Source organism: Ustilago hordei, assembly GCF_900519145.1.
Source record: "Ustilago hordei strain Uho2 genome assembly, contig: UHO2_contig_17, whole genome shotgun sequence".
In the NCBI taxonomy this organism is placed as follows: domain Eukaryota; kingdom Fungi; phylum Basidiomycota; class Ustilaginomycetes; order Ustilaginales; family Ustilaginaceae; genus Ustilago; species Ustilago hordei.
In genome coordinates this window covers 225,904-246,157 of record NW_024545291.1, presented here as the reverse complement: position 1 = coordinate 246,157, position 20,254 = coordinate 225,904, and the positions used below count along the sequence as shown (strand labels likewise).

The 20,254-nt window shown below is 53.5% G+C and overlaps 9 protein-coding genes across 9 annotated transcripts; 4 read left to right on the top strand and 5 right to left on the bottom strand.

Moving 5' to 3' along the window:
• Window positions 1–86: 86 nt before the first annotated feature.
• Window positions 87–2,108, top strand: UHO2_06148 (uncharacterized protein; the record flags this gene model as incomplete). Its single annotated transcript, XM_041560371.1, has 1 exon — window positions 87–2,108. The coding sequence occupies one exon, from the start codon at window positions 87–89 to the stop codon at window positions 2,106–2,108; it is 2,022 nt and encodes a 673-aa protein (XP_041416305.1).
• A 333-nt stretch (window positions 2,109–2,441) lies between these two features.
• On the top strand, window positions 2,442–3,179 carry UHO2_06147 (related to TRS31 - TRAPP subunit of 31 kDa involved in targeting and fusion of ER to golgi transport vesicles; the record flags this gene model as incomplete). Its single annotated transcript, XM_041560370.1, has 1 exon — window positions 2,442–3,179. One exon carries the CDS (start codon window positions 2,442–2,444, stop codon window positions 3,177–3,179), a length of 738 nt encoding a protein of 245 aa, XP_041416304.1.
• Window positions 3,180–3,524: 345 nt separating this feature from the next.
• Window positions 3,525–4,550, bottom strand: UHO2_06146 (uncharacterized protein; the record flags this gene model as incomplete). The annotated part of the gene is made up of 1 exon (XM_041560369.1): window positions 3,525–4,550. The coding sequence occupies one exon, from the start codon at window positions 4,548–4,550 to the stop codon at window positions 3,525–3,527; it is 1,026 nt and encodes a 341-aa protein (XP_041416303.1).
• A 644-nt stretch (window positions 4,551–5,194) lies between these two features.
• On the bottom strand, window positions 5,195–5,925 carry UHO2_06145 (putative ARL1 - ADP-ribosylation factor; the record flags this gene model as incomplete). The annotated part of the gene is made up of 3 exons (XM_041560368.1): window positions 5,195–5,580; window positions 5,671–5,759; window positions 5,855–5,925. The coding sequence occupies 3 exons, from the start codon at window positions 5,923–5,925 to the stop codon at window positions 5,195–5,197; spliced, it is 546 nt and encodes a 181-aa protein (XP_041416302.1).
• Window positions 5,926–6,198: 273 nt separating this feature from the next.
• UHO2_06144 (uncharacterized protein) lies at window positions 6,199–7,641 on the top strand (the record flags this gene model as incomplete). The annotated part of the gene is made up of 1 exon (XM_041560367.1): window positions 6,199–7,641. The coding sequence occupies one exon, from the start codon at window positions 6,199–6,201 to the stop codon at window positions 7,639–7,641; it is 1,443 nt and encodes a 480-aa protein (XP_041416301.1).
• A 480-nt stretch (window positions 7,642–8,121) lies between these two features.
• On the top strand, window positions 8,122–8,688 carry UHO2_06143 (uncharacterized protein; the record flags this gene model as incomplete). Its single annotated transcript, XM_041560366.1, has 1 exon — window positions 8,122–8,688. One exon carries the CDS (start codon window positions 8,122–8,124, stop codon window positions 8,686–8,688), a length of 567 nt encoding a protein of 188 aa, XP_041416300.1.
• Window positions 8,689–9,281: 593 nt separating this feature from the next.
• Window positions 9,282–10,919, bottom strand: UHO2_06142 (uncharacterized protein; the record flags this gene model as incomplete). The annotated part of the gene is made up of 2 exons (XM_041560365.1): window positions 9,282–10,304; window positions 10,605–10,919. The coding sequence occupies 2 exons, from the start codon at window positions 10,917–10,919 to the stop codon at window positions 9,282–9,284; spliced, it is 1,338 nt and encodes a 445-aa protein (XP_041416299.1).
• Window positions 10,920–12,007: 1,088 nt separating this feature from the next.
• On the bottom strand, window positions 12,008–14,908 carry UHO2_06141 (uncharacterized protein; the record flags this gene model as incomplete). Its single annotated transcript, XM_041560364.1, has 1 exon — window positions 12,008–14,908. The coding sequence occupies one exon, from the start codon at window positions 14,906–14,908 to the stop codon at window positions 12,008–12,010; it is 2,901 nt and encodes a 966-aa protein (XP_041416298.1).
• Window positions 14,909–16,466: 1,558 nt separating this feature from the next.
• UHO2_06140 (uncharacterized protein) lies at window positions 16,467–19,865 on the bottom strand (the record flags this gene model as incomplete). Its single annotated transcript, XM_041560363.1, has 1 exon — window positions 16,467–19,865. The coding sequence occupies one exon, from the start codon at window positions 19,863–19,865 to the stop codon at window positions 16,467–16,469; it is 3,399 nt and encodes a 1,132-aa protein (XP_041416297.1).
• Between the last annotated feature and the right edge of the window lie 389 nt (window positions 19,866–20,254).

Sequence of the window (20,254 nt, the reverse complement as noted above, 5' to 3'; positions counted from 1 at the left end):
AGGCGGTCGCAAGTCGGACAAAAGTAGTTACGACTGACACCGTTCACCCGTTTGCCACCTCTGCCTCGATATCTGGCAGCCAGAATATGACCATCATGGACGGCGAAGACATGCAGAGGCTATGGTCTCTCATAGAAGACCTTACCAATCAACTCCAAGCCAATCGACAACTCTGTGAATCTCTCCAACAACAAGCCGATCAACTCCGCGGCCAAGCCATCCACTCCGGCACCGGATTCGCACTTCGCAGGTTCAACACCGATCTTTCCAAAGAAAAATTCGAATCCGAACTCGAGACTCTCAATGCCCATCTCGTTAAGGAGAATCTGAGCTTGTCGCACGAGAACAAGCAACAGGCTGTACTATTGCGAGAGTACGAAAACACGCTCGAGACGGTCATGGCCAAGTTCAGAAGCTTTTCACATTCCACACAACAACATACGTTGCAGTTGACACAGCATTATGAATCCTTGTTGGCGCAGACCACGCATAATGCGGCAGAACAGACTTTGGCTGCTGAGACGGCGTTCAGTGGGACTTTGACACATTTGGGTGGAATGGTTAGGAGGGCGCTGCAGTCTTTGGACGGTGAGGTTAGTGATAATGATGAGGAGGAGGAGGAAGGAGAGGGGGACGGGAGTGGGAGTGGGCGGAAAAGGAAGTCGAAGCGTGGATGGGTGCAAGATCCGAAATGGTATGGGTCAGGGGGGTATACTGGCAAAACGACGGATCCTGTTGCGCTGCGTGCGGATGAAGCGCTGGAGCAGTTAACAGAAGAGGAGAGGTTGCGGATGGAGAATGTTACCCTGCGCGAACTTCTCGGGTTGAAGGAGAAGAGCGATGCGTTGTTGTCAGCCGGTAGAGCAGGTGGCCTGGTGCAAGCAGATGTAAACGCAGCTGCTGCAGCGCCAAAGCCCATGTCACCAGCAGAACGACGTGCGTCACTGACAGTAGACGAAGCAGCGATTGCAGCAGAAGCAAGCGGTCAGCCCCCATACAAAGCTCTATCAATATCTTCCACTACACGACCTGGAGAAGAGAGCAGTGTGGAATCAGCGACTTCACCGGCTCGTGCATCACCCAAGCTCACATCCGCACTCGAGCGCAAGGATCAGATCATTGAAGAAGCCATCTCGGCAGAGGACGAGAACAATGCTGGGAGAGGACGTCAAGCTGGAGAGACGAGCCTGATCGTTGAGGCGGCGGCGAATGGCGAGGCTTCGACCAATACAGCAGCACTGCCCTTCGTGTTTGCAGCAGATGATGCAGAGGAAGCACCCTCGTCCATCGAGGAGCTTCGAGCTTCGGCCGCAGCTAAGCAGGAGAATGGTGAGACTACGCAGGTGCATGCTACTCTTCCCGACACAACCGGTGCCGCGACTGATGCAGACGAAATCACACCGATCGACGAAGTGGATGTGCCCAGCTTGGCAGAGCCGGCATCGAGTGCAGAGCCGAACCTGCTGGCAGAGGCGTCGCCTCCAGCGTTGGTGTCGACTGGGATTGAAGATAGTGATGCCAAGACCACTGTCACTTCTGCATCTGGTATCGATGTAGCTGAGTCGACGGGTGCTGCACCTTCTTCACTCACGCAAACACGGTCGGCTGCGTCAACTGCTTCCTCCAGTTCCTCCTCATCACCCTCGCTTTCTGCCGGCACCAGCGAGACTTCCACCTCGGTCGTCGAGACTGAGGCCAAAGAGGAAGCCGAAGCCGAAGCCGCTGCCGCTCCTCCAGCTGACAGTGCAAAAGAAGACTTTGCGCCCGTCGTAAGCGAGCCTTCAGCGGCGGCGGCGGAGACAAAAGAGGCTGTTTTGCCCGCCGAACCAGCCAAAGCGGACAATGCTAGTGCCTGGCCAGAAGCAGTGGTCCTAGCAGATGCAAAAGGCACAACAGCACCTGTTTCAAGCACGGAGGAGAAGGAGAAGGCTGGTGCTGCAGCGGCTCCTGTGAAAGAGACAAGGGCTCCATCTACAGCGAATCAAGGAGGCGGCGGTAAGAAGGACGGGCAAGCATCGCCGGCGAAGAAAGGTGGGCGAGGGCATAGGGGTAAGGGAAACAGGCATAACAAGTCGAATTCGAGTGCTTCGAATAAGGGCGGGTTTTGAGTGCATCCATGAAACTCACATCCATGCATGTCCTCTTTGCAATTATTACCAGCAAGCAAGATGCCATCTCCTGATATTTGTGTACTGAGTAGTTGGATTCGTATCTGAGCAGTCAGGTGTTGTCGAGCAATTTTGCAGTGCGGAACACGGAAATTGAGCCCTGAAGTCTGGAAAGCGCGCTTTTTGTGGTTGCGCACGAGCCTTGTTCGCGAGATCCATTCTTCACACCATCACCAGCAACAGCACTTCAAACACGACCCTTTGCTTCTACTGACAGCGCCTTTCTTCCCTCACGGCTTGATACAGTCGGACTGCTGTCAAAGCGTAGCAAAGATGACATCGACGCCACGAATCTCACAGCGATTTTCAACACAAACAACCGCGTCCACCTCTTCCACGTCTTCCTACCCTCACCCTCCCCCATCGCAGCTGCCGGATCCGTCATCAGCAGCATCCTACTCGTTCGCCCAATCCAGCACTGCCATACCCCCACCCTTTTCATCTCGTCGTACCTCTGCCAGTGTGCTTTCCTCTTCCGCCTCCTCATCCCAACAAACCGCACTTATCTCCTCTTCTGCGTCTTCGGCTTCACAGCGCTACTCGAATCCATCTCGGAACGCTTCTGCAAGATCTGCTTCTTCCGTCATCGATGAAGGAAATACTTCCTACAACTCTACCGGTGCATGGACGAGAAGCGGACCGGTACCGGATATCGTAGAGCGACCGAGGGATAAGACTCGACAGAGTGAAGTGGCTCTCTCTTCACTTTCGTTCCTTTTTTCCGAGATTGTTAGCTACACTCAGAACAGGGTCACGGGCGTCACCGACTTGGAGAAGAGGTTGAGTTTGATAGGATACACGATGGGTCAGAGGGTATTAGGGTTGGCAATGCATAGACAAGAAATGACGAATAACCCAAAAAATCCAAAAAGGGAGACGAGATTGTTACCTGCCCTACTATGGATCCATACTGGCTTCTGGAAAGCTGCGTTCGGAAAGGCGGCAGATTCGTTGGAGAGAAGTACTGAAGCTGGTCGTGGTGATGAGTGTAAGTTCCCCGCCGCTCCCTAAGCCCCCTTTGCGAAAGAGAGAGAAGAAGTGCTAATGACGTTGACGTTTTTGTTTGGGTGAGGATAGATATGATTTCGACGAACGTGCCTACGTTCAGCCGAAGCATATGTGTACCGAACGACATGTCCCAACTCAGTGTGGAAGCGATTACAGCAGGAATGGTAGAGGCGGCATTGGATGGGTTAGGTTTTCCAGCAAGAGTTACTGCTCATACGGTTCCAACGGCACAGTTTCCAAATAGGACTACGATTTTGATCAAGCTAGATAGAAGTGTGATGGATAGAGAAGACGCCCTTTCCTCATCCTAACCCTTCTCCTCGGCAATATTACCATTCCCTTTCCGATCTACGACGGTGATTCGGTGGGAGGGACGTACCATTTAGCCTGAACAAATCGACGTTGCATGTTAACCTCACTCCTTCTGTTGATCGCTGTTCTTCTTAACACTTCTACTTCCGCCTCTAGCCCTACTTGTCTTGCCAGCTCCTCTAGTTGCTCCTTACGGAAAAAGTAGTTGAAAGTATTGTCTCCTCTTCGGTACCAGTTGTGTTCCGGATCTGGGGTTAGGAGCGAAGGTTCTGCCCAAGCAGCATCTTTTTTGGTGTGATATCGGACTTGGGATAGGTCTCCGTATGCATAGTCTCGAAACAGGATATGTCCTCCTTGTGGTAGTAATGCTTTGAGAGACCGCAGGACTTGGGCGTGAAGATTTGGAGGGATAGCTGAAAGTACAAAGATCAAACTTATTGTGGTGACGCTAGGCCAGGTATTATACGGTGCAACAGAGAGGAAGGTCGAGAGGGGTGGAGAAGGGGAGGTTAGGTCGAAAACGAAAGCGTTTACTCTTGCTGGATCGTATTGTGGCTGAGACTTGACCAGATCCACCGCGCGGGATGAAAAGTCACAACAGTGTACACGAAGAGAAGGATTGGTATTGAGGAGTGGATAAAGCATGTTTCCCACTCCACAGCCTACTTCTAGGAGAACTCCAGATTCGTTGCCAACTTGTTGCGAGACTAAGGTTGTTTCTTCTTCCCTGTCATCTTCGCCCTTTGCCTTTCCGGTCGAAGAAGAAGCCGTCAAGGGCGTGGAAGTGGAAGAGGAGGAGGAAGAAGCAGATGGAAGCTGAGAAGAAAACTCTCGACTAGTCCAATGACGATCTTTGAAGAATTTATCCTGATGATTCTTGTAGAACTTGTCCCAATTCTTTGCTGCCTCAGCAGAGTGCTTTTTGACGGCGAAATCTGTAGCGGAACGACGATTTGTGGAGATGAGGGAAGAGATGGTGGATTCGACTTCTGGTTGTTCGGGTAGTGATTCGTGTGGTGCTGGTGCTGGTGCTGGAGCAGATCTTGCGGGTTGGTCTGTCATTGTGTCTGCTGTTTCCTCTTCTTCGGTGCAAGGAGGTGATCGTTGCGGTAAGTGCAGGTCGAAGCCTCAGAAGACTGAAGAGGGTGGACCAGAAAACGAGAGATCGATGAGGTAAATCGTGCTAGTGGTGCACGAGGAGGGATGAAGAGGGTCGAGAAGACAAGATAAGTTCGGCGACTTGTTTTTCTTTTGCTTTTCATTTTGCACAGGGTCTAAGCTCGGGAGAGAGTGGAGGAAACAGAAGCCGAAAGATAGGTTTGCCCTTGTCCTACTCAACTTGAAGGAGATAGGCTCTGTTCTGCCTCAGCCTCTTATCGACGAGATACTTGCAGCTTTGTTCTGCTTCTGATGTACTGCAGCATGTTCTCTTTGGCGGGTTATCTGCGTTATGGACCATATTTCATTCGATTAGAGACTCAGAAGGAAGGCGCAACACACGGGCATCAACCCATTCCCAGCATGTCTTAAAAGAGGCTGTCCCCCATGAGAATGTCCAAGGAAAAAGTCGTAGAATATGTACAAGTGTCACAACGTTTTTTGCTGAAGGGGGAGAGGTCGACATTGACCCAGCCAAACTCGAGGCATTGCTGATGCCCAAGCCCATCACTCAAACCCCCCGAACCTGTAACATCATCCCTCGCACCCTACCCCTTCGCACCCAACACACCAGCCAACCAATCCAAACCCTCCGTCAGTCCCTTTCCCGTCAGTGCACTACAGCCAAAAATCTGCCATGTCCGCTCCCTAAACGCTGTCAGTGCCAAACTTTCACTTATTTCCGCCGGCGTCATTGCTCCCTTTATATCTTGTTTATTCGCCCAGACCATTATCGGCGCTTTTGTCACCTGTTCGTCTTGTGCTATTCGATGCAGTTCTTCTCTGGCGAGAGAGGCCCGTTCACGATCGTTGGAGTCGAGGACGAAGATTACGGCATCGGTGGAGGTCAGGTAGGAGGTCCAGGATGTACGGAGCGAGGTTTGGCCGCCAACGTCCCATAGGGTGAATTTGAGGTTTTTGTATTCGAAGTTTTCTAGCCAGCACCACAGGAGCAAACAGGATAATGAGAGGGTTGGTATGGGTGAAGGTGGTGAGAGGAGGGGAATGGGGAGGGGATGCTTACCAGTGTTGGACCCGACTGTGGGAGCGGTGGAAACGACTGATCCGAGAGTCATTTTGTACATTAGGGTTGTTTTGCCTGCGTTGTCCAGTCTGTTCATATACACAGAGCGAAGGATGATGGGATGGTATAGTGAGTAAAGCAATGATGGAAGTAGGTTAGGAGGGTGAGAAGGAGAGGTACGTACCCGAGAATACAAATCTTTAGCTCCTTCGACCCGAACAAGGAGGTCCAGAGGGAGCTGAACGCCACGCCCATGGCTGCTGCACTTGGCACTTTTTCGTGTATTGCGGCTGTTTTGTGCTCAGCCTCGGTTCCGGTGTTGTTGTTGGTGGTGGTGGTGGTGGTGGTGGTGGTGTCTTGGGAAGGTATGCTATGAGGCGTTCCAAAAGGCGTGTACCGAAACCCGTGCGACAAGAAGAAATTCCTCCACCTCTCACACAAACACACATGCACGGCCACTTTTCTCGTTCAGGGTCCAACCCGACCAACACCAGGCAACCTTCTCATTGACCATCACTCACCGAAGATATGCTGAAGCGACAAGCTTGCTCGTCTCAGCCTCCCCTCTCTTACACCCATTCTCCTAGCTCCTCTACGGTTCAGCTGCAAGCCAAGGCGAGCAACAATGCATGCACATCGCTCGCAGCAGCGCAATCGCGAATCCTCCACCTCTCTCTCCTAATCCGCCTCCTGTCCCTCTTTCTCCTCCTCCTCGCCTCCCACCTACAACAACCATTCGATACATCCCATCAACTCCTCTCATTCTCACTCGACCCTTCGACCGCCCATTTACTCTCCTCCGGCCCTTTCCACTGGCTTCTAAGCTTCGTACGATGGGATACAATCCACTTCCTCTCTTCCGCCTCCCCCTACAACGCTCCGCAACATATTGGTGGATATCGGTGGGAGCAAACGCTAGCCTTCCAGCCCGAAATCATTGCTCTTCTTCGTGTCACTGGTTATGTCACGCCGAGTATGGATGGGAGCTGGAGCCCTACTTCCGCGATACTTCTTACGACGATTTTAGCGAACCTCGCGACACTAGTGGCGCCCGTGCTCTTGTTCCGGCTCAGTTTGAGGGTGACAGGCAATGCAAAGCTGGCCGAAAGTGCCGCAATGCTAAGTATACTGGCTCCTGCAGCAGGGACTACGTTAAGCTGTCCTACTCCGGAACCATTTTTTAGTCTAGCGAGCTTGGTTGGGATGCTAGCACTCGAAAATTCAAATCAGGCAGGACAGATTCGATGGAGGAGTCTGGTCGCAGCTTCACTCAGTTTTGCCGTCGCAACAGCTTTTAGGGCCAATGGAACGCTGTTAGTTGGATACATCGCTTTCGCCCTCCTAAGAGCAGCCAGAGTAGAGAACGCGATCTTGTTGCTGCTCAAGTTGATGGTGGGCGGGGCCGTGTGTGTGGCTCCGAACGTATTGTTTCAAGTTTGGGCATACACTCGGTTCTGTCTTTCAGGCAAATCCAGGCCATGGTGCGAAGGAAGATTACCAAGCATATACAGCTTTGTCCAATCTCACTACTGGAATGTCGGCTTCTTACGCTATTGGCAACTATCTCAACTTCCCAACTTTGCTCTCGCTGCACCAGTTCTCCTCGCTATAGCCTATACCGTCTTTGCTTACTATCGCACTTCAACGCCCCGCGAGATCGGGTTTTCACTCAACCCACTCGCATCCCCACTCGCATCAAAAAAGGAAGCGGAACGGTTGGGGTTAAGCTCGGCCGCAAAGGCAGTCCCGTACGTGGTACATGGTTTGGTGTTAGGATTGGTGCTGTTATTCGCATCACATGTACAGATAGCGCTTAGGCTGGCTACTCCGGGTGGTATGCCGATGGTTTGGTGGGGTGCAGCTCACGCCGTAGTTCAGTCGAAGCGGTGGAGGAAGGTGGTTGTGGGATATTTGGCGGTGCAGTACGGAGTCGGGATTGTGCTTTATGCTGGGTTTTATCCTCCTGCTTGACACCTCGCCACTTGACCAAGGCAAGCTTTGTTCAGTATGTCAGAGGTATGATGTGTGAAAGTGTGTCGATACAGCAAGATGAGAGGTGTAGCGCAACGCGACAGCGAAGAATGAGATGCAAGGAGAGGTCTTTCCTCTCTCTCATGCACCCAGTCCAGGAATGAGGAAGGTCCTACACACCGAAGGGAGAATACGGAACAGGATTGGCTGTGGCGAGTGGCAGAGTGAAAGAAGAGCGGAGAAGCAGAGAGGGATGCTGCTATATTTGGTTCACAGCCAAAGCTCACACCGCCCCTTGAGAAGGCTTTAAATACAGAAACCTCACCACGCCCTTGACGTTGGATTTCCGACTCGCCAATCCTAGCTCTCCATCAGCCTTCTCCATCCATCATCTCCATCCATCATCTCCATCCATCATCTCTTTTCCACTTATCCACCAACGCATCCCCCCTCCATCTCATATCCAAACAAGGTTCAACCATGTCTCAACAGCTACAAACCCAGCTATCGTCAGCCGGAATGGCCGAAGATTCCGCCTACTACGTTGGACGATACACCATCCAAGGACTTCAATATGGCTGTCTCGCCGCAACACCTCTCTATCTACTCCAAGCTGCACGTGGACGAGGTTTCTCGCTCCGCGCTTTGGCCCGTTATAATTGGATTCTTCCTGTAACCGGAGCAGGAGCTGGTTCAGTCGCTGGTTATGCCGCCACATCGCAACTCGACCATCCTTCTCTTGCCGCTAGAACTTCAGAGTTGCGTCTCGATGCGCAAAGGGTTAGACAAGATGATTTGCATTTGATTGGAAGCGTGTTGGGTGCATTGGTGCTTCCAGCAATTTTCTTGAAGAGGACTGGACTGGTTAATGGTTTGCTTGGTGGTGCAGGATTGGGCGGTGCGGGGGGAATGATTGTTCATCAGGTTCAAAAGTTGGGTGGTAGTGGAAGTGCGATTGAAAAGTTGGAAGGAGAGGCGAAAGGTGCGGTTGAGAAGGGGAAAGGAAAGGTTGAGGAGATGAAGGGTGAGGTTCAGAAGCGACTCTAACCCCCTCACAAAGATATGAGTGTGGGTGAAGAAGGAGCAAGTGAGGGAGCGGTTGATAGCGAATGGTTGGCAAGAGTTGCAATTCTATCGCAAGGATGTCTTCAGTGCAAGGTACAGAAACAAGCAACTACAGGAAGCCTAGCTCAAACCCTGCATCCAAGCCCAACAAGCAGCCCGACGAGCTTGATTGATGCACCAAAATGCGACACTCCCCCCTCTCCAGCCCTACTCGGTGCAGACTTAGGCTTTATGTGGAATGCTTTCACACAAATCTAAACCTGACTCGCGAAGCATGCATGTCAATATGCCACAAACAGCCAGGTCAAGAGCATCTTTGCTAGGGGCCACGCTCCAGTAGCGAGGCTGAGGCGTGATTGAAAAGCAGCATCTGGGAGAAGATGTCTGGTTGAGAGATTGCAAGGAGACTGCTTTGCGCGCTTATTGCTTTCACTGACGAGCAGACTGTTTTAGACGAGCAGACATGGAAAGAGTGAAGAGTGAAGCATGTTGTTGCAAGTAATGAGATTCCAGAGTGCGCAAACAGCAAAAAGCTGCGAAAGGTGTACAAAGAGAACGGATAATGCTGAAGGAACTTATCCCATTCGCAACGGTCCAGTATTGCCAATCCCCCCATTCTGTCCTCCTCCTCTTGGCACACCCCTTCCCCTACCATCTCGATGACCACCACCACCCCTCACCCCTCTCCCTCTACCTCCCCGAGCACCACCACCAACACTAGCCCCAGTATCACCGAAAGTCTGCATATTCTTCATCTCCTCCGCCATCCTGATCGCCCTTCCTCTACCCCTTCCACCCCTACCGCCACGTCCACCAGGCGCATCAAAGAATCCTCCTCCCCCATTGCTATTCTTGCCATCTTGCGTCGTCGCAGTGGCAGTGGTTCTCTCATACCTCTCCTTCACCTCGCTCGAAATATTGTCAAAGAAGCCTGACTTTTTATCGTAAAAGTTTCCTGGACTTTCACTGGAAGGTGGTGGGATCGAATCCAACAATCCTCCTCCTTCTCCTCCTCCTCCTCCTCCTCCTCCACCACTACCGTTTGCTTGTGGGGTAGCAGAGGAAGAGGAAGCGTCTGCATGTTTTTGGAACTTAGCATTTGCTTGTTCAAAATCGAACTCTTTGTTCGGCATGGAAGGTCCACCAACATCATGGCGGGGATGACGAGGGCCTCCTCGTCCTCCACCACCACCACCGGTGCGACGATCGGATTGGGCAGCGGCATTAGCAGCAGCAGCAGCCGCATGTGGGATCGCTGGAAGATGGGCTGCTGCAGGTGGAAGTGATGAGGGCGAAGCCGAAGCAGCGGCGGGCTTGGAGACGGAAAGCTTGGCCATTTCTTCCAACACCTTGTCTGCGCTCGACTTTTCTGCGGTAGGGGGAGAAGGGGAAGTTTGGTCGGCATTGCTGGAGCTGGATGCTGCTGCGTTCGGAGAAGGTGGGATGGGTGATTGCTTGGCAGGTGCACCGCCGTTGAGGTTAGGAGGAGAAGGAGATGGACCACCAAACCTAGGAGCACCGAAGGATGGTGGAGACATCATTCCACCGTACATTCCTGCCGGTGGAGGTTGGAAGCCTCCAGGACCATGTGCAGACGACTAATTGTTGCAGCAAGTCGAAAGGTGGAGGAAGAATCAAGTCAGTAACGATGCTCTCATCTTTTGCTGAAGATGGCTTGAAATGAGCTTCCCGAGGATGAGAGCCAAGACGGGAGAATCAGTAGGAAGGCAACGGAGAAATCCACACGGTTTTGCGCTCTCGGACAATGACAAGTCCCGAAGGACTGTTTTACATCCGTAAATGGTTCATCACAAAGATTGACTTGTTCCCTTCCTCGGTTTGCTCTCGATTGCCATGTGTCCCACTTTTGCTATGGTGTTGGAGGCATGGGCACTTACGTTGAGAATAGCAGGATCATTGAGCGCAGGCTGAGGCGGTGCTGGTGTCTGCTTAGGCGGGTTAGGATCGTCAATCTTCAAGTCCTTGACGTCGGCGGCACGGAACATGATATATTCGTAAACATGGTCGCTAGGTGGGATCTCCTCTTGAGGACGACCCTGTGCGGAGACACGACCTTCGGTACCCCATGATCGAACTTTTTCGAGAGCGATAGTAGCTTGTTCAGGATTGATGGAGGCAAGGAGACCCTGGTATCGGATGTCGGATTTGGAGATGAGCGAGATGAGCGCTCCAATGTATTCTGTGGTAGACATGGTTGCCTTGTTGGGCTACAGAAGAATGAATAGAATAGTTAAGTATTGATTGAGGGATTGGAGCCTGGTTCGAGGTGAAGACCTTGTCTGGATTCGGTGGAGATGGATCACGAGTGAGTGACTGGACTACGACTGAGTGTACGCAGAGAACCTTGAAATGGTTTGGCAGGGCAATGAGATCGAGGAAGCACCTTTGACCGTGCGTTATGCTGGGTTGTATCAAGTCGGAGGGAAGCAATGAGAACTCTCAGAGATGAGTCCTGATTCGTGACGTTGGGTGTCTGAAAATAGCTGAAGGAGTAGTCAGGAATGACCGAGGGTATGAACGGAAAAGAAAACCAGAAGAGAAGGGAAGGAAGAGAAGGGAAGGTAGAAAAGGGAAGGAAGAGATGGAAAGAGATGACGCTAGGGTGGAAGTTATGTATCGTGAAGAGAATGGGAGGAATGATGAGAGCGCAAGAGAAGCATCTGTCTCAAAAGTGAGGTTCAGGGCAGACGCAGATCCTCGACCATTTTGGTTGGCCTCTGCGCAACAGAAAACAAGGCAGTCGACCAACGCTGAGCTGGAGAGGAAATCCAAGGAAATCAATCGACTCGAAAGTTGTCCTTCAGGTCGCGCTGTGCTCTGCCGAATTTCAACACGGTGATCGGCTGACCTTTTCCTGTTCCTTCTCTCTACAGGATGAAGAGGATTGTATTACGTAAGCGTTCTTGCTGTCAACGGGGCCTCGTTCCCATGCATCCGACACACACACTGTCACACAGATCAGCCGTAGATTGATGATGGAACACACAAATACAATAGAATTGATAGATGCGAGATGTGGTGCGAAGGAATGTCAAACCAGCCACAAGGAGACGGGTGGAACTGGCAAGGGAAGGGAGAGGGGGATGACGAGAGATGGTAAGGGGAAAGGATCCAACGAACGATGCGGGCGGTATCTTTCAATATGCAGGTGCAGAAGCCATAGGTCGCGTGTGAGAGTGTGTATACAGATGAGATGGGAATGAGAGGGATTATCTAAAATTCTGCCAACGTGTGGACGGCAAGAGCCAACAATGCTATATGCTACGGTGAATGGTGAGGCCTACGACAGATAGTGAGACAGGTTGAGCTGGCTCCCGTCGCCTCCTCCACCATAGTGATTCGAAAACTCGGCCAATGCTTCCGCCGTCTTCTGAGGGTCGTCGACCCATTCATTGCCGTTGTACCAGCAGCCCTGGTTCTGGTTCATGGCTGGTGTCAGTGCTTCGTCTGTGCTGCCGTTGCTACTGGCTGTGGGCATGCTAGGACCTCCCGCACCAATGGCACCACCGCTAACGAGACGGCCGAAGCCGGGTCGCATCAGCGGAGAGTTTCGTGCACTGGGAGCAAGAAAGTCGTACATGCCCGAAGCGTGCGGCACGTAAGGTGACGACCCAGACAACATAGCTCGCGGTGTTGAGCTGCCGTTGGCCGCGTTACTGGGCTGCAATGGTTGCGAACCAGTCACTCGGTTGCCGTTGCGCAACTGCTGATCTGCGTTGCGATCGCTGTCGTTGCGCATAGCAGCCTGGTGATAGAGGTAGTCGAGCGTGTGGTTACGCAGATGTGCCTGCTGAGGAGCGTAGAAGCCGTTCTTGTGCAAGTCGTTCTGCAGTGGCAGATCCAGAGGCGCAGCTGCATACCAGTTGACCTGTCCACCTGGTTGGTCGGCAAACAAGTCGCGCGTCTCCTGTGGTAGTGCTGCGTAGAACCCTTCACCACGTTGTGCGCGAGTCAGATCGACCACACCGATGGTTGGTGGCTGCTCTGCGGGCTGAGCACCTTGCTGTTCTTGCTGTCCTTGCTGCTGCTGCTGCTGCTGCTGCCCGGCAAAGTTGGACGAAGCAACTTTGTCGATACCGGCAGAGGCAACACCAGCGGCAACTGCAGCGTTGCGGAGCTCGGTGAGAAAATTGACATCGACACCTCCGAGTTCGTTGCTGACCTGTGTCATGTCCAGAGAAGCTGCTTGAGGCGTGGAAAGGAGCTGTTGCAAGCGCAAGTACTGATCTGGAGTAATGCGAGCAGCGACGAGCGATGCAAGCCGTGTAAAGGTTTCATTAGGTGCTTCCCCACCAGATCCATCGACACCGCGACTTTTCTTTTTCGGCCGCAGATCATCGGCAGCATCCTTGAACAGATCGGGGAACTCAACAACTTCGCCATTGGCGGCATCCTCGTCGCGCAACGCACCAGGACCGTGAACACCGCGAAGGAACGGCGAGTCTTCCTTGGGTGGCGGCGCGATGGCCTTCTCAAAGTAGTTCATCGGCGTCTCCACCTTACGGATCTCTTCAGGTACACAGCTGGCCCAACTCTTGATCTTGTGGAAGACTCGCTGCTGCTCGTTGTACCGTGACTCGGTAACGTAGAGCGGACTGCGTGGATCCCAGTACTCAGGCTTGGGTCGACCCCGGATGTACTTGGTGTAGAACATGACCATGATCTTTTCGAGAATGTCCTCAATGTGGTGGTCCGCAAAGTAGCCGGTCTTGACCACCTCGTCCTTGAAGAACTTCTTGGATGCTGGGTGGAAGGTCTGCTCGGGTCGATAGTACCAACAGACGGTAACCCAGCCCTGATCAGGGTCATCGTCTTCGCGACGAAGCACCTTGAAGATCTGAGCCACAATGGGCTTGGTAGGGTCAGAGGGGTTGATGAGATGGATCCAGTCACCGACACGGTAAGCCTTGCCCTTGTGGTTGAGATGCTCGTAGTAGGTCTTGCACTTGCTGCTGATGCGTGTTGTGAGGTCACCATGCGAGCCTGCACTGGCATACAGAGGACCATGTGGTATTGACGAAAAGTGTCGACTGGAATCGGCGCTTGTTGCTGCTGCATGCACGGCCTCCGCTGTGATGGGCTCGCGTCTTGATGGCTTGGCCTTGGTGATCTCGTGATACAATCGCTGGAGCACCACAGCATCTCGGTATGTCTGCGAGCCGATTGAGTGCATTCTGCGGGCATTCTCGAAAAGCTGAAGCATGTCCATCTCGAAGTCGGTAGCCTTGGGATACTCGCCCTCTGCGATGCGTTGCGAAATGGCAGAGAGCGAAGTTGGCTTCTCGACCTGTTCGTAGTAGTCTGGATCTACCTCAGGGTCGGGACACTCTTCCAGCGGCTCGGCCAGTCTTCGACCATGCATATCTGTGTGACTGCGAATGCACTCGACAATGGCAGCATAAGCTCGCAGTGCCTCGGCGGCGTTGGCGGGTTCGGTCATCCAGCCAGCATCATGGGGCTCAGGTAGCTTGAGATCGGGCTCGGTGGCCTCAGCCTTACGCCGTGTGCGGCTAGCAGGGGATGCGCCAGCATTGCCGACGGCCTGGCCGAGACCAGCGCCTATTGTTCCACCGGCAGCGGTCATGATGGTGCCACCTTCTATTGAGCCTCCTCTTGTTCCTGTCGCTGAGGTTGACGGCTGAGTCGCTGATGAGGATGCTGGTGAGGTTGTCAAAGCTGTTGCACCTTCAACGCTGTCTCGAGGAGCACTCGAAGCTCTTGCCTGCTGCACCTCTTTAAGGCTCTGCTGACCCTGCTGTTGCTGCAGCTCTTGCTGGTGCTGGAAGGTGAGTATCGCGGGGAACGAAGGCACATTGTGTGGCGATGGTTGTATGCTGCTGAGAACAGGCTGGTAGAAGATGTTCTGCTGCTCTGGGATGCCCGGACCTAAGCTATGCGATGGGAAGCCGGTGAGTGGCGGTGGTTGGAAGGGTGAGCCTGTCGCTGAATATGCGGTTGGCTGTGCTGCTCGAAGACGTGGTGAAGTGATGTGAGATATGCGCGGTTGCGGTGTTGACTTGGGCGGCGGTGGCGGAGCGGACTTGGTTGGTGTTGCGTTGGAGTCGCGGTTCTTTGGTGGTCGACCACGCCCGCGCTTGATGGGCACAGGTGTGCCGAGGGGCGAATTGCTGCCGGATGCCATGGCTTGCTGCTGCTGCTGCAGCTGATACGGATTTGACATGGTGGCGGTTGCTGTGCAAGAGCTATCAGAGACTCAAATCCTTCCGTTGGGGCGGGGGCGAGAGAAGGGAGTGGGTTGTACGGGTGCAGATAACAATCGCCACTCGATGGGATCAGGTGCGAAAGTGACGCTGCCTTACGAAAGTGCCTATCGGGAGAGGCGACCTAAGGCTTGTAGCTGCGATGGTTCCAACGATGGAAAGCCTTGAATGCGATCAAAGCCGAGATGCGAGTTTGTCAAGCAAAAGCGATCGGCTGCTGAAGCAAGAAGATTGTTATGACGTCTGATACGAAGGTTGCTTGATTAAGGCCGAATTTCCGACGGGTACCACTTGCGATTCCGCTCGGCTTTGCGCGTAGATGCTGATGTATGAGATGAAGTGGCGTATGCGGTATAGCTGATGAATGCGGGTGAGTGATTGAATGCTGTGGAGGAAAGCGAGCGGTAGGAAGGGGGGGGGGGGGGGCAAAATGTGAGGGGAAGGTCAAGTAGAGTAGCGAAACCGGACTCGACTTGCCAAGTGAGAAGAAGTGAGCTCAGGGTGGCGGTATGCAGGGTGAAGATGCAGATGATCCGTGGTAGATGCTGGATGCAGAGTGGAAGCCGGAGTGTATGGTATGAATGCGGGAGGGGTCAAGAGAGAGGTGATGCGTTTGGGAGGATGGTGAGGAGCACCTTTGATGGAGGGGTAGAGAAGGCAAAGTTCAAGATAGCGGGAGGGTGGCGAAAGGATGAGCGAGTTGTGGGTGTCACTGTCAGCCAGAGAGAAGCGTGAGCCAAGAATTCCGTCACGTCGAACACAGCTTGGCCGGGCCAGGGCGAGCAAGGTCGGACCGAAGGCAAGGTTTCTGGCTTAAGCAATCTCGACAAATCGCATTCAATTCAGCCTCTAGGCTTGCAGGCCAGTTTTTGCTCGAAATTGACTGAGTCATAGTCGCGTCGTAATAAGAAACTCAGCTTTTTTGGAGCTGGAATTATTCACGAAATTCCAGCCCAGTTTTTCTTTTTCTTTTTCTTTTTCTTTTTCTTTTTCTTTTTCTTTTTTTCACCCTTTCGCTGACCAGCTGAATCAGTGCCAGTCACGGTGCGAGCTACGGATAAAACTGTCGTAAGTCACCCCAATTTCACCTCTCTTCTCCGTTTTTTCTTTTTCTTTTTCTTTTTTTCTTTTTTTCTTGAGCCTGACGTCAAGGCAACAGTCAGCAGCATATGGTTAGTTTTGATCGTCTTTTCTCCGCTTTTTTGGACACTCGTTCGCCGACGTCAATCCTGTCAGAAATCTCATCACTCCACTGCGGTCGCTTTTGAGAGACAATCACAGCTGAACATGAGGTGATTCTTCTATTACTGACATTCGAAAAGTGTGGGTAGATGAATACATACAATAATACAAAGCTAGAGATATAGTATACGAGACAAGGAGAAGCAAACCGGGCACTGTGAATCGGAACAAGATAGAGCTAGAGAGACAGTTGCAAGCAAACGAATAAGGAGAAGCCGAAGCAAGAGACGATACGAGCGTCTACAAAGAGGACGGAGCAGAAGGGAGGAGGAACGTCTACAGTCGCGAATCCTCCATCTCGTGCATCAAACGACGACCTTCACGGATACCCTCATGCTCTTGACTGTATCCGTTGGCCTCGAGAGCAAGAGCGGCATTCTCGAAAAGCTTGTTGCCAAAGGCAGCCTCCATAGCTTCCCACACCGTCTTGACGTACTTGATGTCGAGCTCGTCGCGCACATTCTTGGGCAGATCCACCTCCACGTCCTTGCGGTTGCGGTGAGGCAGTAGCACCTTCTTGATTCCAGCACGCGAAGCCGCGGTCACTTTCTCTCGGATACCGCCGACGGGCATCACAACGCCACGGAGCGTCACTTCACCTGTCATGGCAAGATAAGGAGAGATGGGCGTCTTGGTGAACAGACTGACCAGTGCACAGGTCATGGCCACACCAGCCGAAGGGCCGTCCTTTGGAATGGCACCCGAAGGCAAGTGAAGGTGGATGTCGTTCTTCGGGAACTCTGAGTCGCGCGTGTGAACAATGCCGAGTTGGAAGGCATTGCCTTTGACCCAGGAAAGTGCCAGCTCAGCCGACTCGCGAATCACATCACCAAGTGAGCCGGTCAGCTTGAGGTAGCCGCTGCCAGGTGGGAGAAGCAGCGATTCGATGTGCAAGATGCCGCCCGAGCCAGAGCCTTGGTAGGCCAGTCCTGTCGAGACACCTGGGCGTGCATTGGCTTCCGCCACCTCGGGCTCGTACGTGTCGGGTCCAAGGTACTTCTCCAGATCCTCTTCTCGAACAACAGGATCGTACTCCTTGGGATTACCTTGCTCATCTTTGAGTGTGCCCTTCTTGAACTGCGAATACTCGACCGCTTTGGCTCGTGCCAGAGCGCCGATCTCTCGTTCCAGTGTACGAACACCAGCCTCATGCGTGTAGCCCATAGCTACCTTGAGCAATACTTCCTCCGAGACGACGAGCTGGTCAGGAGTTAGACCCTGTGCCTTGATCTGCTTGGGCAGCAAGTACTGCCGTGCGATGGCCGTCTTCTCATCATGAGTGTAGCCCGAGATGTGGATGACCTCGGTTCGATCAAGCAGGGGTGGCGAAATGGTGTCGAGCGAGTTGGCTGTAGCAATGAAGAGCACACGGCTCAAGTCGATGGGCACGTTGATGTAGTGGTCGCTAAATGTGTGGTTCTGTTCAGGGTCAAGCACCTCAAGCATGGCAGCCATGGGGTCACCATGCAAGCCGTTGCCACTGCCAAGCTTGTCGACCTCATCGAGCAAGATGACAGGGTCCGAGACGCCAACCTTGCGAAGAGACGAGACGATGGAGCCTGGCATGGCTCCAACGTAGGTTCTGCGGTGACCTCGAATCTCGGCTTCATCACGGACACCACCGAGCGACATTCTTGTGAAGGGACGCTGAAGTGCCGATGCGAGCGACTTGGCAATCGAGGTCTTACCGGTACCTGGAGGACCGACGAGCAGCAAGATGGGACCCTTATCGCCAACACGCAGCTTTTCGTTGCGTCGACGACGCTTCTCCTCTAGAATCTCCTCTTTCGAGATGCCCTGCTCTCGCGCCACCAGGTCTTCGCCCTCTTCGAGCTCGGCAGCCGAGGAGCCATCGTCATCGTCATCGTCGCCGGCAGAGGCCGCCTCGTCCGTCGAAGTAGAGGGGGTGGCCTTGCGTCGCTCTGCAGTGATCTTGCGCTCCTCGGCTTCTTCAGCTTCGAAGCGCTCCTTGGCTTGGTTGGTTTTGAGCTCGAGCACGGCCAGATACTCGATAAGACGCTTCTTGACCTTCTCGAGACCGTAGTGGTCGGCGTCGAGGATGCGACGAGCACGGTCGACGATGCCCTCTTCAGGTGCGGGCGCGTTGTTGCTCTTCTCGTGCAGCAGAACAGCCTTGCCCTCGTGATCGCGAGTGAGCTCAACGTCGGCACTGATCTTCTCCCACGGCAGCTCGGCCATGATTTCGAGGTAGGTTATGACGACACCTCGCTCGACACTCTGCTGTGGAATGCGCGAGAGACGCTTAAGCTCCTTGTCGCAAGCCTTGCGTGCTTCAGGGCTCAGACGGGCCTGTTCGAGTTTCCTGGCGAGCTCGGCGACTTCGTCTTCGTCATCATCGCCTCCACCAGCGCCAGGCAACCCTCCGCCGGGGATAGCCTTGATGCCTGGCTTGCCGCCACGACGTCCGCTGAGAGGCCCAGTGATGATGGGAACACTGCCGTTCTCGTTGTTGGTGTTGTTGCGGGAAGAGGGAGCGCGGATTATGATGCCACCACCAACCTTGTTGTCGTCTCTGTCGCCAGGGTTGGATGGGATGGCGGAGATGCGTGCAGCTACACCCTGGTTAAGCGCAGCGAGCTGGCTGAGCAAAGCTTGGAGCTGCGACCGAATGACAGTCTCCTTGTTGCTGGGGTTGAGGGGAGAGGAGAGGGCGGCGAGCAGTTCACGGGCAAGCTTGACACGCTTGACACCGTTCTGGATGACATGGACAGAATGACGGACACGCTCGCGCTGGTCCCAGTCAGCGAGGATGGCTACACGCTCAGACCATTCGCAAGCACCGCCAAGTGTGCCAACGACAATGTCTGCGAGAAGCGCAGCTTGCGACTCTCGGCAATCTTGCATAAAGTCACGCAGCTTCTTGAGCAGACTTGCTGGGAGGAGAGGAAGTGCAGGACTTACGATGGGAGAAGGGATGTTGGTGGTGCCATCGCTGGGAGGGTGGAGCTGAGCGATAGCATCGATGAGTTCGGCAGATGCCTTCTTTAGCTTGACGACGAGGTTAATGTCGCCTGGCGAAGCTTCAGGGAAGGTAGGCCATGACTCTTCGTCGACGAAGGCGGTGGCAGTAGCGAGCGGAATGGGCACATCAGGAATGACAAGATTACTCTTGGGGTCGACGGTGGTGGCAGTAAGGGGAGCACGAATGGAGAGCCATCGATCGATGCGGACACGAGTGAGACCGGAGACGAGCAAGGTACAGGTCTGTGTCTGCGGGTTGCGGACCAGACGCACCAAGCGAGCAGCGCATCCCCAATCGTAGAGGTCGTTGATGCGAATACGAGTGTCGTTGTCTTCGGCAGTGGTGACGCTGCGGGCATTCAGATCTGTAGGCAAAGCTGGGTTGGTTGCGCGGGAAGCTGGCTTGTCCGCTGATGCGGTTCCCTTGGGTGCCTTCAGGGTCGGCACACAAGCGATGATGATGGGTTTGTTCGAGTCAAGGCGAGAGGCGCTTCTTCGGTGAGAACCTGGGGAAGCATCGTTGTGAGACTCGATGCCATCCTTAAGCGCCGAGTACTGCAGAGCAGCTTTGAGAAGGCTGAGCGAGTGTGCATAAGAGATGTTGATGGAAAGAAGGAGGTTGGGATGCAGGACGAGCGGGTATGGAAGCGGCAAGACCGGAAGACGGTCTGGGATGGAGATGCTAGGGTTCATCTTAATTTGGAAAGATTGCTGCCTCAGCGGTGATCTGCGCCAGACAGGATCGGATAAGTTCTAGGTATGGATTGGTGGAACAGAAGACACGATCAGCTGTAAGGTGTGAGTTGCAGAAGGTGGAGAGGGTGCGATTGATTTGCTAGATGTTGGTGCAAAGGATAGGGTGATTGATGGCAAGAAGTAGTGGTTGATGATGATGAGCACGATGTAAGTGACGAAAGCTTTCCGGTTTAGTTTAGTCTGAGTGAGGAAGTGAGTGTAGAGGCAAGGAGAAATGTAGGGTCGAGGGCGAGCTGAGCCAAACTCACACACACATACACACACACACACACACACACACACAATCACTCACCCCAGAAGTGCGGGGCGAGCCACGGTCACCAAAA